At 40.0% G+C, this 19,832-nt stretch overlaps 1 protein-coding gene across 4 annotated transcripts in view; it reads right to left on the reverse strand.

The window, feature by feature from the left end:
• The window catches only part of col22a1 (collagen, type XXII, alpha 1), an 84,936-nt gene that overhangs the window by 4,060 nt on the left and 61,044 nt on the right, over nucleotides 1-19,832 (reverse strand). For all 4 annotated transcript variants that reach the window (XM_037795160.1, XM_037795159.1, XM_037795158.1 and 1 more), the window contains 22 exons: nucleotides 19,532-19,636; nucleotides 17,616-17,660; nucleotides 17,026-17,103; nucleotides 16,901-16,936; nucleotides 16,762-16,815; nucleotides 15,789-15,833; nucleotides 14,916-14,951; nucleotides 14,717-14,830; nucleotides 14,403-14,456; nucleotides 14,067-14,120; nucleotides 13,066-13,119; nucleotides 12,858-12,911; nucleotides 12,625-12,678; nucleotides 12,432-12,485; nucleotides 12,233-12,286; nucleotides 12,097-12,141; nucleotides 8,217-8,270; nucleotides 6,059-6,112; nucleotides 5,827-5,880; nucleotides 393-464; nucleotides 265-300; nucleotides 132-176 (listed from right to left, as the gene is read on the reverse strand). In XM_037795160.1, coding sequence (XP_037651088.1) covers nucleotides 132-176; nucleotides 265-300; nucleotides 393-464; nucleotides 5,827-5,880; nucleotides 6,059-6,112; nucleotides 8,217-8,270; nucleotides 12,097-12,141; nucleotides 12,233-12,286; nucleotides 12,432-12,485; nucleotides 12,625-12,678; nucleotides 12,858-12,911; nucleotides 13,066-13,119; nucleotides 14,067-14,120; nucleotides 14,403-14,456; nucleotides 14,717-14,830; nucleotides 14,916-14,951; nucleotides 15,789-15,833; nucleotides 16,762-16,815; nucleotides 16,901-16,936; nucleotides 17,026-17,103; nucleotides 17,616-17,660; nucleotides 19,532-19,636 — 1,251 coding nt within the window. The remainder of the gene's footprint in view (nucleotides 1-131; nucleotides 177-264; nucleotides 301-392; nucleotides 465-5,826; nucleotides 5,881-6,058; nucleotides 6,113-8,216; nucleotides 8,271-12,096; nucleotides 12,142-12,232; nucleotides 12,287-12,431; nucleotides 12,486-12,624; nucleotides 12,679-12,857; nucleotides 12,912-13,065; nucleotides 13,120-14,066; nucleotides 14,121-14,402; nucleotides 14,457-14,716; nucleotides 14,831-14,915; nucleotides 14,952-15,788; nucleotides 15,834-16,761; nucleotides 16,816-16,900; nucleotides 16,937-17,025; nucleotides 17,104-17,615; nucleotides 17,661-19,531; nucleotides 19,637-19,832) is intronic.

The raw sequence follows: 19,832 nt of genomic DNA on the forward strand, positions 1-19,832 counted from the left end.
GTTTGACGTCCGTGTGTTTTGACTCATTTACATCTCTCAGCTGTGCCAATCAGGTGACAGGTTTCCATCTATTGTGAGCACATTATCTGTTCAAATATGTATTTATACCTGTTTCCATCTCTGGTACTTACCTTATCTCCTTTGAGGCCACGATCACCACCTCTGCCAGGAATCCCCTATAAAACACCAAAAACAGTAGATGTGAGCAACACATCTGTATATATTATATCATATTAGTCATCAATGGTTTTATGAAGTGCTTACTTGTTTTCCCTCTGGGCCAATTGGACCAGGTGGACCCTGGAAATCAAGAGAAAGTTAACATTACCCTCAGCTGATCATATTTGTGAGCTGCAAATAATCTTGGAAAACATGTCAAATCTAGCACTCACCGCGGGGCCTTTGGGCCCACTGAAGCCTGGTAATCCTGGGATGCCGGCCTCTCCCTTGTCTCCTCTAATACCCTGTGTGACAGCAGAGACATGGCCGCTCATCACATGGCACACACGTGGCATACTGTATTTGTTCTAAAAGCCTCGTTCATTACCGAGAATTCAGCCAGGATTAACATTTAGCTGCGGTTCTTATCAACATGCAGCAGTGCCCTGGATAAAAATCTCATAAACCAATCTTGCGGGGGGACCTGCCAGCTTGGAGAGATTAAAATTCATATTTACAGGGGACATGTCAGCCCGAAGACCAGCTTTTAATGGCAACCACAGAGTGAAGTTAACTAAAACTAGAAAATCTGACCGTATTACACCAGTTTTTAGCTTCCCTTCATTGACTCCAGATCACTGAGCAACCTCCGGAAACAAGACGTGAAGAAGCCAATGATGAAGTGCCTTACACGTGCATTCTTTCTAATAGCCAGCAGGGGGCGACTCCTCTGGTTGCAAAAAGAAGTCAGATTGTATAGAAGTCTATGAGACAATGAGCCTACTTCTCACTTGATTTATTACCTCAGTAAACATTGTAAACATGAGTTTATGGTCTCAAATCGCTAGTTTCAAGTCTTCTTCAATACAGCATGATGTTCATTTAGTAAATTATGGTCCCATTTAGAGTCAAATAGACCATGAAGCAGGGGATGCTTTAGTGCGTGGCTACCTTGTGATTGACAGGTCGCTACCACGGCGTTGTCCGTTCTTGAAGTTGTCCGTGTTTTCGTCTTACAACTTCAACCCTTTCACAGAGTGTTTTCAGTTCATGACAGTTAACTGGAACATTTTGTTTGCCTAAAAATGTCTTATTCAGTGTTCGGTTGTACTTAGCTCCACCCTCTCGTGTCACTTCTGGTTGCAAAAAAACAAGACGGTGATGACCGAACTCGAGACTTCAAAACGGCAGTCTACAAATCAATGGGTGACGTCACTGTGACTACGTCCACCTCTTATATACAATCTCCCAATCCATGGCAGATCAGACTTTAATTTCTTCCACTCCTTGAGGGCACCGGCGCCCTCGGCAGACTTTGCTTTTATCAGAGGCTGTAGCGGGCTCTTTTGGAGCTACAGTGAAGGTACAAGTATCATATGACACTACAAATCCAAAGCAATCCACGAGTATCAACCAAGTCATGCTAAGAACGCTAAACAACGCTATAAAGTTATGCTACATTTTGGTGAGGAAAAACTGGCATGGTGATTTTCAAAGGGGCCCCTTGACCTTTGACCTCAAGATATCTGAATGGTTAAATGCTGCAACAACTTATGAGAAATAAGTGAGCATGGGAATGGCCATCATATACTTCCATCATAATGTTCTAAACCCTTATACACTTTCAACATTTATTTTATTTCGGATTTTTGACTAGGGCAACTTGACACACAGTGCTGAGCAGCATTTCAAATTAATCTTCAGGTTCCCAGCTTTCAGATGATGTACACTACTTCTACGTGACATCTACTGTTGACCGGCTATCTCCCCCTAAAGACCCCCCCTAAAAAAGAAAAAAACGGGTCTATTGTGGGTCTCAGAGGGGTAAAAGGGTTTTTGGGGGGAATCGAAAACGATTTAAGGTGTTGTATGCAGTACAGATTGTAGTGCCCCCCGAGGCAAATTTGTGATATTGGGCTATATAAAAAAAAAACTGACTTGAATGAATTTATTAATGAGAATTGAGAGAATTTTTCATTTCCCTTTTTTCATTTCCATTATTCTTTATATTCCTGGATAGATAAACTATCTCCTCTGCTTCGTTCCACCCTCTCCACCCTCTGCACCCTCCTCTCTCTCTCTCTCTCTATCTGTGTGGTAGATTTGGCCATCTGATAACATTTTTAGAAATATCTGATCCTGCCTCTAAATACCTTCACCCTCCACTGAAATCCCTCTCTATCTCCTCTCTCCCAACCTCTCTGTATCAGGCTGCTGCCCTCCTCCCTCCTGCAGGCTATTTCTGATGATCTGCTCCCTCTGCTGACTGATATCATCCTCTCCTCTCTGATAGCTGGCTGCATATCGTCTGCCCTCGAGTTACTCCTCCTCCTCCCAGGAAAACATCCTCCAAAGCCCACGGACCGGTGTGTGCAGCTCCCTCCGTTTCTATCCAAAACACATTCTGCTGCAAAATGATAGCAACATGTCAAATTAAAAATTCTCCTCACTCACAGGTCTCGCTATCTGTATCCTGTCACGATAACCTCTGACTGCCTCTTCCTCCTCTTCATCTCCAAAGCCCAAGAGCCAGCGTCACCCTATAAACTCTGTAATCACCGAACCCCTCGCTGACTTTAATAAACCTGATTTGTGTGAAATTGTGAGAGTACATCGAGTACAAGGGGCTCCGAAAGCTTTATGAGCACTGGGACAGCTCTTTAAAATGACATGTTAGCTGGGCAGTACATGGTGAAGCTCTTATTACATTACATGTAGCTTAAAGATGATCAACATGGTCATGACTTTGGAATGAAGAACTGCACACAGGCTCTTTACAGGCTCACTAGTTGCCTCCATTGGGTTTCCTTCCTCTAGACTCCCTGACTCAGTCACCTGACTGATGCTGCGGACATTAACTGACCTTTCATCCTACTAGGGCTGAAACGGTTCCTCAAGTAACTCCATTACTAAAATCATCTTTGTTTACTCAATTTGCGCACCGTTGATAGCGCCATATTAATTAATTAAAATACATTTTTAATTTGAACTCATCAAATCAAAGTTTTAGAACATTTATAGGAGTATTATTATTTTTTTTATTTATTTGTTTGCATTTCAGAAAATGATTTATTTAAACCCCAGACTGTAATATGGACCAAATGGGTTTCGTTTTGACAGATAATATTATTGTATGCAATTTAAGCAATAAAAAATGTTGATTTTTCTAAAAAATAAACCATTTAGTTGTTCATTTTAAGAGACCCTATCTTTTGTATATTTACTATTGCTCTTTAATAATAAAACAAACATATTTATTATAGTATCTATTGCATGTGATGGGCCTCACTTGTTAAGTATTGCAGTTTGTTTTTGGGCATTAACTCCTCCTTCGCGACAACCTAGTATGACATGGTTAGTACCAATGGATGCCTTAGGTTTCCCAGTTTCATATGATGCCAGTATCTTCACTCTAACTTTAAAAATGAGCCCACTACAACCAAAAAATCTCAAGTTGCATTAAAGAAACTAGTGGTGTTAAAACAAATTTGTGTTAATGCGTTATTATCACGTTAACTTTGACAGCCCTAGTTTGAATAGAATAGAATAGAAAGAAGCTGTCCTAAGAAGTGTACAATTTTCTACTTTTACCTTCACTTTCTATGTAACGTTACCTTTGACAACGATGTCTAGGAGTTCAGGAAGAACCTGTGCAGTTCTCGGCTGCCTGACGTGGTGAAACAAGTTACGTCAGCTGAGTTAACACTGCTTAGCTAGCGTTTGCTAATGACGTTAGTGGGCTAAAAACACTGTCTAGGGGGCTGCGGTGTTCCCACAGAACACTCAGTCAACTAACTGTGGCGTTATTGTGAAATATAACGCTCTAACTAGGAAACCTAATGACCACAAAGTAAACATCATTCGGTCAGCATCAACGAACACGTACAAAGTGTCTGCTAACCGTGTGAACTGATGCCTCATGAGCTGTGTCCTCGCAAAAGCCTTCAATTTTACTTTAACCCATTTTAAATACATACTCATCTGTGTTTACTATCTACTACAACCATTTACGCCAGTTACTAAGAGCTAGTGTTAATACTGTCAGCAGACATTACAGTCACTATGACTTGCCACCGCAGTAATGACGGCGTTGCTAGATGGCGGAACATATAAAGCAGTTGCCTGATTCGTCTATAGAGCGGGGATGATTTGTGATCATTTAGGTCACATTTACATCTATCATTAAAATTAAATTCTGGTATGAATATTGAAAGTAGACTTCTCTTTTCTCCAGCAAAATACAGATTATCCCTGCTCTTACATTATTATACCAAAATCTGGCTAAGTCTGCTGTCTAACAGCCACATTATAGTTGGTTTGAGTGATCAGGTCTTTTATTGTTGTTTGGAAATATTTACTTTTGGATTTGGAGCATCAATTCAATTCAAATGTAGGTCAGGTGTAAAAGGTCCCTCAAATATATTTACTACTTTTCTACCAATCCTTACACACTCAGCTTGACATGCACATCTTGGCATGAAAGGCTTGACACTTCTAAATCAAGGACAACCTTGACTAGTCTGAGCTTTGTCCCCTAATACACGCTTGTCCTTCAAATCCTCACATGACCTTGTTTTGCATTCTGCATCTTCAGATGATTCAGACAGTTTGTCACCAGGGACTCTGCGTGGGTATTTGTCTGTGGATGCACTTACGAAATTCAAAACCTTTGCGTGGCACGCAAACCCCGCCGAGGGAATTACAGGCCTTGTGCCTCCAGGAGATGGACCACTCCAGCTTCTTCCCTCTGCTCTGATATTACTTGGCAAATCGGTTTCCTTCTACTGGCAGCGACCTGGTCAGCTCACCCGGGGGGAGAGGGATGGTCCCACCCTGCTCAGGACAACATTTACTCCCAAATCTTCCATCATAATCTGACAGCTCATCTCTTCTAGAAATGCTTCACACCCTCCTCTCGCCTTCAGTTGCATCCCACGCACGGTCCCTGCTCGCTCTCTCGGCTCTCAAAATGCCACTTTTCCCTAATTTATTCTATTAGCACGTCTCTATCAAATGTGTTCACTCTGTGAAACAAAGAAGTGTTTCTGTGTTTCTTATCGTTCGTTTGGACGGTTAGTCATCCAAGAGCCTGTTGCAATTGTTGCATTTTAAGTAGAGCTGTCAATCCAATCAAATATTTAATCGCGATTAATCGCAAAATGAATCACACATCTTTTATCTGTTCAACATGTACCTTAAAGGGAGATTTGTCAAGTATTTAATACTCTTATCAACATGGGATTAGGCAAATATGCTTGCTTTATGCAAATGTACGTATATATTTATTATTGGAAAATCAATTAATAACACAAAACAATGACAAATATTGTCCAGAAACCCTCACAGGTACTGCATTTAGCATAAAAAAATATGCTCAAAGCATGTCTGTAAAGGGGAGACTCGTGGGTACCCATAGAACCTTCACATATCTTGAGTTCAGAGGTCAAGGGATCCCTTTGAAAATGGCCATGCCAGTTTTTCCTCACCAAAATTTAGTGTACGTTTGGAGTGTTATTTAGCCTCCTTTTCTTTCAAGTTAGTATGACCATTATGAAAACTCAGCCCACGACATCCTAAAAATTGCAAGTTGTGTCAATGCATACTGTAGTTTTGGCCATCTGATAAATAAAACAAATTTGCAATGTACAGTAGGAATAGAAAACTCACTGGGGTTCCAGGGAGACCTGCTTTTCCTGATGGCCCTGGTTCACCTTGCTTGCCCTGTGATGCAAAAGGGACAAGAAAAAAAAGACAAGATGAGAAAATTGATGGGGAAGGACAGCAAGAGAAATGACTTGAGTGCCACTTTATGTCCATACATATCTGTCTGCTTGACACTGTGCTGCGTCTGTCTTCTGTTTGCGTCAGACGGCCCTGCAAGTGATTGAAAATGACTCACCGGCTCTCCTCTTGGTCCACTAAGTCCTTCTTGGCCTGGAGGTCCCGATGAGCCCTGTCAAAAGAAAAAGTAGACTGTTTTATTATGTCTTTTAGCAGGACTGGGACGATACACCTACCTGCCGATTTGATAATACCCTGATACTTGCATGCCGATTCAATATGTATTGCGATTCTACAAGTATTGCGATTTGATATAACAATTTATTGTGATTTTGTTAACTTTTTTAACACTAGACCACGGGAAAAAGTTGAATCTTATACTTTCTGGGACTTGATACGGTAAAAATGATTGATTTTCAGCATGTATGTAGTCAGAGATGTCCTGAAGTCAAATATATCATCATGTCATTGTCAGGAATTATTTATTAATAACCCAAAAATCAAAGAATAAAGACATTTCCCTCACAAATTAGTGGGATTTTCTTTTTAATTTATAAGGGCCATGTAATGTTTTATACTTCTGGTGAATATAATCCAATCAATCTTATTTCCATATATGTATTTTGTATATATACACGGTTCCTTTTGTTAACACCTTATTTTGAAAACCGGACGTAGTCACACGTGTATACTTCCTCTAACTTCTCCTGGTCCGTCGCTAACACTCCCTGTAGGCTCCGCTCTCTTTATACATCCATGGTCAGCTCCATCGGGGTTGTTTGAATGCGTTTAACATAAATGTCAGTATATGGGTGCTCTACAGTTGTAGCGTCGGCCCATTTGACCACGGAGATGAGAGTGACGGCCGGCTTGACCGCACGTTACCGCAATACGATAACGTTCCCTGTCCATGACAGAGTTAACATGCAGCTTTAGCCGTGATGTCTAGCTCTGCTTTGGATTTGAAATGTGAGGGTGTAGGTCGTATCCACGCAGACCCTCCGCCGTTTTCTGCTTTTTCGTTTCGACTTGTTTGTTTTGCTTTTGCTTTTTTTGACAGATACGTAATGGATATGATGTCACGTCACTCAGAGTACAACAATAAAAGTGGTAACTTCCTCCTACCTCTGCATAGACTCAAATGAAGCAAATATATCAAATCAACAAAACAAAACAAAATAAATAAACATTGCGATACATAGCTGAGTCAAATTATTTTTTCCCACCCCTATCTTTTACATGCTGAAAACAAATCATCTTCAGGGTATGCTGAGAAAAACTGCAGGCTTTTAATGTAGATTGGAAAACAGCCTCTACTGTAGCAGCGGGTTCAATCTGAACTCATTCCCCTTTTTGTGGAAGGAGTATGTAGGTGGGAAATATTCTTACTTTAGGAGACGTGCTGTGAGAACACAGCCAGAGGATGAGTTAACAAAGTGTTTCTTGTGACGGGTTACATCCTGCTACCAGACAAATGGGGGATAAAAGTGCTGCAGACTTTTAAATGTGTACGTGAGAGGGGATTTCATTTTGTCATTTGGAGAAGAAGAACGGCATAAAACTCCCGTACAATGTCAAAAGATATAAAGCTACTATGGTTTAAAAGTCTACACTGCTGCTAATGGAGCTCTGATATTATAGAGACGTGATTAAATATCCTGTGGTCTGCTGGAAACTTTGCATTCTGTCCCAAAACCTTTTTTTTTTTAATCTCAGGAGTTTTATCTGCATCCCCTCAGTCAATGGAGGACGATTGGTTCCAGGCAGCAGTAATGATTATTCTCAGAGACTGGGTGACTAAGCCAGGAAGGGATGCTGCATCAGAAAGAATGGCACATAGGATTTTAATAGGGAAGACATATTTGCTGTGGGGGCATGTTTATTACTTATATAACAGAAAATGCATAAGGGAAAGCTAAGGTAGGCATTTAGAGTTATTTTTCTGTATTGTATACTTTTTTAATATGAATAAATTCACTTTATTGCAGCTTTTTTTCTGTGTGTGATATAGACTGAGGGAACTGCAGTAATACTAAGATGCATTTTTCCTTCTGGGAGTTACAATTTTGATGTGTATGCAGTACAGTGCTCTCAGAAAGAATCAGGTATCTATGAAGGAAACTAAAAATGATTTTAAGTTGGGTTAGAAAACACAGGTTTACACAGAATTTCAGTTTTTTTTAATTCCATTACTATGGAAAGCACCTCTGAAACCAAACATACGCCCTTGGAAAAAACACTAACTAATAACTTCAAATGTATAAGGCTGAACATACCTCCTTCCCAGGTTTGCCGTCACGTCCAGCCAATCCAGCCTTTCCATCTTCTCCCTGTTTGGCACAGAAGAAAACTAGAATTACCACCTTGCGGTTGTATACCTCCAACAAACCAGTCAAGTTGCAGTTTTCATCCATGTTTATCCAAAATGTCATCACTTCATCATTTTATCCTGTTAGATATATGTGTGAAATTGTGATAATTTGCATATCAATTCTTGAGGTATGGCCAAAAATGTGTTTTGTGACGTCGCAGTGACCTTTGACCTTTGACCACCAAATTGTAATCAGTTTATCCCTCTAGACGTTCCTGAGATATTGCGTTCATGAGAATGGGTCGGATGTACGAACACCCCAAAAACATAAAAGCATAAAAACATAGACTAAATAAGAGAAACTTTGGGGCCTAATTTCAGGTAAGGTTTACTGACTATGAAATTTAATCATTGTGATATAGGTGTTTTCGGTAAAAATATACATATCTGATTATGACATATTTCACATTATTCTGATGGTTTTCGTGTGCCAGTCTGTCAGTCTAAATTATATTTTTGATTACACAATGTCTTTTTCAAAAATCAGAAAGTAACAATAGTGGTTTTAAAGTTGAGTTGATGCTCTTAACATACTTAAAAGCTATCTTTCTTATTATGTTATCTTATATATTATTATTATGTTGCTCTTCAAATGCTAATGTGTTTCACCCATGGAATTTGATGGGGAGCCGGCCTGGGTTTCTGATCTGTTATTATTAGTAGACAGCTGCAACATATATTTATAAAGCATTTATGAATTGAAAAAAAAAAAGGCAAAATCTAGTAAATCAACTAGGAAACATAATATACTACAAGCTGTATTTGCAACATAGCATAGCATGGAAAGTGTTTTCTTTAATTGTAGTATTCCAGCAACTACCGCTGTAAGCTATCTAGCCACAGTCCTCTACATTTCCTGGACATACATGATTACATCCATCTCATAATCATATAAGCATTAAAAAATATAAAACTTACATTTCCTTTTAAGCTCTATTTTTTTTTTTTTTATTAATTAGCTATATTAAGTTTAGTTAGTTTATTTTTGCCTCATCTGATAGCCTTGTTCTTGCTTTTGTTAGTTTTGGAGCTTCATAACATTTTTTTTTTACTATTTACTACTACTACTATGTACTTTTACCTACTGCTCCTGTTTACATCTCTGTGTATATATATTTATTACTTCTCATTACGCATATACATTTACTACATCCCGGTTTACATTAGTTTATTTATTTTGCAATTACTGTCTGCCACAAATACATTTTGTATACCTTGTTTTATCCCTATATTAACTTTAACTTTGCACTATTTTATGTCTTACATTCAAATTTTTATGTGCGTGATTTTCTTTTTAATACATATTTAATGAGTATTGTTGGAGGGAACCTGAGATCTATGATTTTAATTGCCAACGAGTGCTTCTCTGTAATTGTTGTGCATATAACAATAAAAAAAACTGGAAACTATTGCGTGGAAAATCCACAGAACAGAAAAAGGAAGACTTGAGTTAGTCATAAGGATCTATATGACACTTCTACATTGTGCTGTGCTAAATCTGTACTTCTAATTGTAAACGTCAACTTTCAATTTCCTGAATAATAGTGAATATCATTTCCGTATGACTGACGTTTAGTGACAGTAATTATGAGCAGGGGAGGGTAATTTTCAGCGTCTCTATGGAAACACTTCACTGCTCCCCTAATAAGTTGTCTGCTGTCTGTGAGACGGCGCGGGCTGCAGGGCTGAGAGGCCGCCCGCCTGCCTCGCTGCGGCTCAGTCAGAGCTGTCTGTAATGAGCCATGCTATTGGTCATGGCGCTGTGGCAGAAACCTTTCCCTGCAGGTGTGTGTGTGTGTGTGTGTGCCGTGTGACAGACAAAGCAGCAGGTGCAGTGGTTTCTCGCAAAGAAAAAAAATGCAAGTGTCAGACGTATTGTCTTGACATCGCAGTGCGGCGTGCCAAACACTGACTGTGTGTCTCTGGGTGCTATTCCCTGAACTGCAGTGAATAGTTCCAGTTATGGCTGCTGAGCAGAGGAAGTTATCTTTCTAAATGCACGATCTATATACGATACTACCCATGAATACTATACTACCCATACTTGTATGTTCTTTGACTGCAGTTATGTGTGAAGATGCCATCGTTTTCAAATCAAAGTATGCTGATACATACAGAGAATATTCTTCCAAATTTGTCACAGTTTACATTCACACTAATATTCCACTATTATTCTGAATATGGCAATATTCTGCATTTGATGCGGGTCATGTAAACTGCATATTCTGATTGGATATTCTGAATTAGGCCTTATTCTGAATGGAGCATTTTCCGATTAAGACATGGTGGATATGCTGATATGATTCAGGTTCTTTGGACACGTATACAGCACATTCAGAATATGCGTCTAAATTGTTGTTGTTTTTTTACAGCAGTTTACAACACATGACCTCTTGCCTGTTTGCCGCCAGCTCTGTGCGTTGTACACAAACCAACTAGCCGATAGTTTGCAGAGATGCAGGCCCAAAAGAAAAGCCCACATTTCTGGTCAGAAGGAGAAACACACCTATTTTTAAACGTTATGAAAAACCCGGATATCAACAGGTTTTTTGGATATGCGCAGATATCACAACGGCGACCTTTTCAAGCAGGTGGTTGAAGGAATGAAAGCGGGAGGCTGTGTTCGCAGGGTCCAACAATTCCGCCACCGCTTACGTTGATCGGAGTATGCACGGCTGCATGTTAACGGGAATATCAGTGGAATATTCATTTTCTTTAGCCAGGCAAACAGCAGAAGGAATGTTTTCTTTTTCGGAATAAGGGCAAATTACTGAATATTTCGCGCATGTAAACAGTCATTCTCAGACTGATGGGCTATCTCTTCGTCATGTGTTGTTGTTTTTTGCAGTTTTAATACCTGATGAAGATAATTGGCATGTACATGTTATTTCTAAATCCATGACTGCATTAGGCCTGTAGAGACACTACTGCTATCTTAATAGATGTTCCAGAATGCAGCGGCATTGACTTGCTGTCTGGAAAACTGCACGTCTCATCAAAATACTGTAAAACCACTGTCACCAAACATAATACTAAACCCCCCCGGGGGGAAGATTTTCTGCTTTTCCATACAGAATCACATTCTCTAAACCATTTAAGCTCACATTTTTAGGGTGAAATGTTTAAACTGAACACTGCTGTCACAAAAAGTGGACGCTTTCAGTGCTTGGGCTTGTCAAAATAAAAGTAAAAGGAGACATGTTGCTGCTTCTTGCCCTTCGAAATCCTAAGTTGTGTGTTTATTATTCATGGTATTGCAGAAAATAGATTTGAAATTGCATTGTGCCAATGTGTGGGATTTATTTGCTTTGACAAGGTAAAGAGAGTGAGACATTTAAAAAAAAAAAAACAGGAGTTTAACACCATACAGAAAATAATAAGATCGTACAGTTTAATATTTATTAGGTAACCATTATGTCTCTTTCCCCCCCAGTCTGTATCGTAGCAACAGGTGAGTAATTTACCAGACAGAGATTCAGTGTGGCTCCCTTCATATGGTGAGGCGTATTAGGCAGGAAAATGGTGCTAAAAAATGATAGTGGCATTGTTTGTGTTTCAGACTTTTCGACTGCAAGAACTTCCGTTTCGCTGATATGAATTTGTTCATTTTTGTTTTTATTAGTTTAGGCAATATAGTTTCAGTATATTTTTAGTTTTTCTTAAAGGATTTAGTTTTTATTTAGCTTCAGTTTACTAAAAAATATTTATTACTTCTTATTTTTGTTTTATTCACTATAATAACCCTGGTTCAAATACATGAAAAACAAAAAAGGTAGCACACTCACATTAGCTCCTGGAGCTCCAGATTCTCCTCTGTGGCCCTTAAAGCCCTGTGTAGGAAGGAGAAACAGCAGTGAATCAGTCACAGCAATTTGCAGTGCCAGGCTGCTTCATCAGATCCGTTTACTGGTGGTTACTTACCGGGAGTCCCCTGAGCCCCGGGTTTCCTAGTGGTCCGGGTTCACCTTGCTTGCCCTGAAGTGAAAACAGAAATAGTTACAGCGTCATTGTCTGGCCACGTTATACTATCACATTTTTCTAAAAATGGACAATGTGTAGTCGGGTGTTCAAACTTTCTATTCTCTCATCACTGACAAGGTGAACATCTCCATCTACTTACAGGATCTCCTGGTTCACCTGGTCGCCCATCTTTTCCCATTTTTCCAGCCTGACCCTGCAGATCAACGAAATCCATCATTTAGCGTCTGCGACTGTAAAGGCCTAATTTGCATTTACAACTCAGACTATTTACACCGCACAGCGGGAACTCTGTGTATATTAATGACTGCTGTACATTAATTTATTTTTCTTACGATCAAGCCGGGAAGACCTGGTGGTCCCTGGATTCCTTTGAGACCCTCTTTGCCCTAGTGGAAACAAACAAAACACAAACAGGTCACCGTCACTGAAGAAAAAGAAATGATTAATGGCCGCTATTACCACACAGGCTTGGCTGACCTACATGCTGGAGGGAAGAGGTTTGTACAATAATGACACATGGGTAATAAGTTTTCTGAGGGGACAAGTACATGGAGTGCAGCCTGACCTTTTCTCCAGAGGGCCCTGGGAGGCCGGAGGGGCCGGGCTGTCCATCGTTACCCTGAAGAGGAAAGAGACAGTGTCAGTGGAGGTCAACGCAAATAGAAAGCCGGAGTGTGAGACAAAATCCAAACAAATTGCCCTGTTTACAAAAAAGCTAAAAACCATTTGAAGTGCATATAGTGAAACTGAATAAACACAAATTAATAACTTACAGGTTGACCCATTAAGCCAGCGGTACCTGGATGACCAGGGGGTCCTGGGTGACCCTGTCAATGCAGAAGAAAGTGATTAAAATATAATATATAATGATTCATACCAGACCATATTGCACAATTAGGGCGGTCAATCGATTAGAATATTTAATTGCTATTAATTGCATGATTGTCCATAGTTAACCGCGATTAATCACATTTTTTATCTGTTCAAAATGCACCTTAAAAGGGAGATTTGCCAAGTATTTAATACTCTTATCATTTAATATGCTGCTTTATGCGAACATATGCATATATTTATTACTGAAAATCAATTAACAACAGAAAACAATAAAAAATAATGTCCAGAAACCCTCACAGGTACTGCATTTAGCATAAAAAAATATTCTCAAATCATAACGTGGTAAACTGCAGCCCAACAGGCAACAACAGCTGTCAGTGTGTCAGTGTGCTGACTTAACTATGACTTGCCGCAAACTGCATGTGATTATCATAAAGTGGGCATGTCTGTAAAGGGGAGACTCGTGGGTACCCATAGAACCCATTTACATTCACATATCTTGAGGTCAGAGATCAACGGACCCCTTTGAAAATGACTGACAGTTTTTCCTCGTTAAAAATTTAGCGTAACTTCGTAGCGTTATTTTTGCACTCTTCCTGACATGTTATGACATGGTTGGTACCGAAGTTTGGAGCGTTGTTTAGCCTTCTCGACAAGTTAGTATGACATGGTTGGTACCAATTGATTCCCCAATTGATTCCTTAAGTTTTCTAGTTTCATAAGGTGCCAGTATCTTCACTCTAGCTTGAAAACTGAGCCCGCTAAAATCTCCGAAAGATAAAATTGCGTTTATGCGTTAAAGAAATTAGTGGCGTTAAAACATGTTATATTTCCGTTAACTTTGACAGCTTTAATTGTAATGTTTTTTTTAAACACAGAGAGAAACGAGGGGAAGCGACAGATCAGCGTGAGACTCATGAGTCATAAACGACAAATATACCTTGTCTCCTTTGTCTCCTGGGCCACCGGAGGGTCCTCGATCACCTTTTATACCCTGTGGTGAAAAACAAATAAAGATCATGTGAAATGTCACATCTCATCTCTCTGAAAAACTATTTGTCAAAAAGGAAAATAAACCCTCAAAATGCTCAAAATATCACAAAAGGAGGAGGATATAACAATAGCTTTGTTGTTTCTGAAATACCTTTTTTTTGTGTTTTTTGTTTTCACCCTATTACCTGATCCTTGTGAGGTTAAAATAAAATGTTGACAAAAGCATCTAATTAGCATTTGGCCCCTTGGGAGCAATAATGGTGCAGTTAGTGTGCAAACTTGCCTTTGCTCCGTCGGCTCCAGGGGGCCCTGGAGCTCCGGCTGTTCCCGACGGGCCCTGTAATGACACGGCAGAGCATCAGTCTCTGTCCGGGTCCTAATCGCTCAGTGCTGCCCCCAGAGGAGGCACAGCTAATGATGCACAAAGAGCCTCTCCATCCGTCACAGCAACTGTGACTGATGGTGTCAAACGTGCAGCTTGGACCTCAGGCCTCACTCAGGGCTAATATGGTGGAGACGCACTTTATAATGCTCCTTTAAAGATGAGCAGTCTTTACATTACAAGGAGAGGGTTGAATATTAATGACTGTGTCCTACTTGGTAACCATCTTGACCGTCCTTCCCTGCAGGTCCCTGGTGTCCTTTGTCCCCCGGGACTCCTGGGAGACCGGGTGGTCCGGCTGGGCCTGCAGGACAGTCTGAGCAAACATCCTGTAACATGGCAGAGAGACATGTTTGTGATAAAGTGGTCGCTCTCAGGATCCGAACATAAAGAGGGTTTGGGAAAGCTCCTTACCTTCAGATTCAGCTCAGTGATGTCTGCTGCTTTTCCCTGAGAGACGGGGAATGAAAGAGTTCATCAATCTGAGATATTCAATTACAAATTCTTTGGGCCAGATTGTAAAACCAGGAAATGAAGATGGGCCATTTTTAGCAGTGTATTTAAAACATTTTCTTTTTTAGCTTTTTGGTAATGACAAATTTTAAAAAAAATGCAAATGAATGTAGTTAAAAAAATATAAATGTTTACTGTTTAGCTTTTGAAATAAAATATTTCATTGGCAAATCACAAAGTGCAGAAAGAGAATTTTTTTTTTTTTAAATCCGTACATACTGCACAATCGGCACTGCGCATGTGCGACTCGAGAGATGAGAAGGAAGCAAGATGGCTCACTCGTTAGCTACTTCTTACACTATGTAGTTTCCATATTCTGTCATATATCAGATTTATGTATGCAATGAGATTAGATAAGATTATTGCTCTCTATTCTGTAGGTCTCGCTATGCTGTAAGATTAATATTTCCTTCAAATAGAACTAAGGGGGAAACCCAAATTATGAGAACAATCCTCAGACCAAAGAGCATGCATCTAAATACTTTTGACCAAATAGTTTATGTATGTTTTGTATTTAATCAGGAAAATCAAAAAAGAAGGACCTTGGATTTAAAGCATCCACTTAATGGCTACAGAATTTGTACTTTATCAGCGGTGTGTTACTGTAGTCTTGCATCATTTGTGTACATGGAGAATGTGTGTTCATTAGTGCATGATTATTCTCTCCTTCATACAGTATTCAGGGGTCATACTGAATATAAAGTGGAGAAGGAACATTCATTACAACCAGTACTTCACTAATACTGGTTGTTCTCTGCTAGTTTCTGTACTTACAGGCTCTCCTTGTGATCCCTTGTCTCCCGGCCTTCCTGGTAAACCCTGCAGTTGGTGCAAAGGAGAAAAAGAAAAATGACATTCTCTGTAAATTGTAGATTAAATTATGCTCCGTAACTATGGAGTAATAGGACTGACTTTAAAAACAGATCACAGCTCACAGCTGGCGGTACCGTGAGGTGGTCGGCTTATTATTAACACGGTGTGTTTCCGTGTAACGTATCGGCGGATGCCTCTCTCATTCAGCAGCCTTGTTATGTCTGTATAATGTTACACTACGTTACACTACTTTGTCTCTCATCCTGTCATCTACCGCTTTTTTCTTTCTCACCACGGACGGCCAGCCTCTACACATCCACACACTTATTTCTCTGCTCGAAGAAGGAGGAAGAAGGTGTTGTCAGGTATTGTCATGTGTGATCAACATGTGTTATACCCTGTGGTCTTAATGCTCAGGCTGATCGGAATTCTTAAAAAAATGTGTGAATCCAGATCATCATCCAGATCGCCACCAAAATCGAATAAATAGTTCATTGTGCTGCACTCTACCCCTCCAGAAAAAAAATTAATTTAAATCCATCGTGAACTTTTGGAGTAATCTTGCTAACAGAAGGACGGACGGACGGACGGACGGACGGACGGACGGACAGACAGACAGACAGACAAAACAACGCCGGTTGGCCTTGGCAGAGGTAATTAATGATGCAACCATAAAATTATAAAAAAAATAATCCAATAAAGTTAAAACTCTGCTAACTCCAAAAGTTGTGTAAAAACGTTTGTTTCATAATGTCACTTTTCATCACTGTCCTACAATGAAGGCAGATCAGAGCCTGTTATGTTGCTGTTCTTCAGTCTGAATGAGCAAACAGTCACTTTGGGTGTCCATAGCCATGGGCGCATCGGTCTCAGAGTAATAAGACATCAAATTATTTATCTATTTATTCATTCATTTATTTATTTTTGGACTCACATTATGTCCCGCTGGGCCCTGAGGACCAGCGACTCCTGGTAGACCCCTCAAGCCCTGGAAGCCAGATGAACACATATTAGAGGAACACATTATTATTATAGACATAAAAATTCAATATGAATCTTTGGAAAATATTTACCGCAGATCCAGGTTCCCCATTATTTCCTGGAAGTCCCTAGAACAAAAAAAGAAACATTGCACATTTTCAAATGTGTAAATAAAGGAGGAAGATAATGTGACACTGGCTGGGACTGATGCTCGTACCTGTGGTCCCACTTTGCCTTCTCCTTCAGAACCCCGGTCCCCTGGTGACCCTGGTTCTCCTCGTGACCCGGTTAGACCCTGGGAGAGAAAAAAACTTTATTTCACCATCTTCAGATAATGTCAGTTCAGCCGTAATGTTTGGCTAAGAGTCTCACAAAAGTGTCACATTCAGCGATGCCTGCTGATCCCAGAAATACCACCCCGTTTTCAATTTGTGATGACAAAAAAAAAAAAATTACAATCTGCGGTTGACATTTTGGTACTCAGAAGAGAAAACGTGTCGGTGATGAGGGTGAGCGATTTGACACCATAAATCCAGTAAATGCCCCTGTCCGGCCTCTCCCAGTCTGTGTCCCCGACATCAAGCTCTTCACGGCAAAGCGCCGGTCATAATCAGAGCAACGGTCACAGTGCAGTAGACATAGAAATTGCTTTTGCTGCTTTCAACCAAAATGAATTGTTTTTCTCATCCGTGCCAGAAAAATAAGTTTTCACATCAACAAAAGAGCACATGTGCATGATAAAAAAAAAACAGACCCCAGGCACCCTAAGCTCACACACACAATTGTTGCAAACTTATAAAACATTACCTTTAGCCCTGGGGGTCCTTGAACTCCCTGTGGTCCTTGTTCCCCCTGTAAAATCACAAATGACATCAGATTGCTTGCCACTCAAACACTGGAATTAAGCCTCTTTTGAATAAGTAATTCAGAGCTGTATGAGTTGTTGTTCTCCGTGCGCACACACACACACACACACACACACACACACACACACACACACACACACACACACACACACACACACACACACACACACACACACACACACACACACACACACACACACACACACACACACACGTGTAGTGAGGCCTCAGGGCCGCACCTGGCAGCTGTAAAAAAACAGAGCTGCTGTGAGCCAAATGTGCTGCGCTCCTGTGTTGTTTAATGCGATATGTCTTAACAATGTTTTCCCTGTTTGTTCCTGCCTCGTCAGCAGGACGGCCACATGTCTGGGGTGAAAAATGATTAAGAAGCATGTTGAGCTGCAGCGCTGAAATGTGCCTACTCAGGCTCATTTTCCTCCCATACAGCTGCTTATATTGTGTTGCGGTTCAACAGGCAGGCAGATGTTTACAAGCAGAACACATGTGGAACACAAGAGACTGTTCACAGGCTAATGAGGTTTCTATTACTGTTGAAAGTGAGCTGATGAATATTTCTATTATCACAAATTTCCTGTGACTTATAATCAGGGCTGTCCTTGACCAAAGAAATTCTTAGTCGAACAAAGCGCGATTTAAGCTTGCTGCATCCGCGACGGTCGCGAGTGTCAGCACGACCAAAGTGACGTCACACCATTAAACACGGCCCTTCGTGGAGGTTTCATGAGATTTACTAGAAATGTTTCTAACTACACGGACGCAGATGGCAGAGAAAATTGAGAATAGTCTGTTTGCCGCTAGAAGAAATCTGCACAGAGTATAAAAGATCCAAACGTTTCCTCGTCAGGATTCCATGTCAGCTCATGTCCATGCGACCAATCTTGTGGAAAGTAAACCAAGGATTAACACTCGAATCACGAATCGATTAGTTGATTTAATCAACAGATCTGTAAAACTGAGTTTCTCTACAAAGAATCACACAAAAGCACCACTTTAAATCTTGTGTTTACCAGAGATGTGCTCATACGTTTCTTGGAAATAAGTCGTTTAGCATTAAAAAAAAGCCTAAAAAACTACTAACTGACTTAAGAAATCTTAGTCGAGTAAAACCAAAACGACCTATTAGTTGATTAGTCGTCTAAGAGGGTGTAGCTCAACATATAATCACACACAGCACTACTTTAATGACACCTTTACTTTTGATAATTTTACCACTGACCTGCTGGGACCAGTCCCCACAACATTTATATTACTGTACACAAAACTGTATTTCAACTTCTAGTGGAGATCAAAAGTTTCAAAAGATTACTAAATATATCAGAAAATGAAGCGCAACTATAAAAAACATGGAGTGTAATGTTTGAATATTTCACTCAGTTAAAATCATATTTATATTCAGTGAGGAGTTCGAATAAGATGTTACACAATATGTATATGATAGGACGGCGGAATTAGATGACTTTTCCAGCCTTAAAGATACTTACAGGAACAGCTGGATTATCAGATTTTTTTTACTGGACTAAAAGATTTTGTCAAGCTGCAGCATAGTGGTGGTTACCACAGTGGAAACAACATTTATATATCCAGGTCTTGGTTGAAAACAGTGTATCCTTTAAATAGTAGTAGTGAATAAAAAATTAGGCAAATAATCCCTAATATGACCAAACATGTAGTTCATTTTTCATAAATAAATTTCACATTGGTGGCTGTATCCTTTTAAATGCCCCAACGCCACATAACTTACATGTCACTAAAAACATAACTAAACATTATTCAGCAAAAACAGAGGCATATACTGAAGTTGTAAATACAATGTGACAGAAAAAATATGTTTCTTACATTTTTCCCCTCTTTCCCCTTCCCTGGTGGTCCGGGGGGTCCAGTCAAACCGGGATCTCCAGGTGGGCCTGAGGGACCTGCTTGCCCTGGTTTACCTGATTCACCCTAAAATAAATGTTCAGAATCAGAATCAGCTTTAATGGCAAAGTAAGTTTAAACACATACAATGAATTTGACTCCATATTATGCTGCTCTCAATGTACATGCACAGAAATACACATGTGGCTAAAAAGAGGGACAACAAAGCTGAAGAAGGTAAACAAACATTTATTACACGGTGTTGTTGAATACTCAATTCTGA

The sequence above is a fragment of the Sebastes umbrosus genome, chromosome 15 (genome assembly GCF_015220745.1).
Source record: "Sebastes umbrosus isolate fSebUmb1 chromosome 15, fSebUmb1.pri, whole genome shotgun sequence".
Classification (NCBI taxonomy): Eukaryota; Metazoa; Chordata; class Actinopteri; order Perciformes; family Sebastidae; genus Sebastes; species Sebastes umbrosus.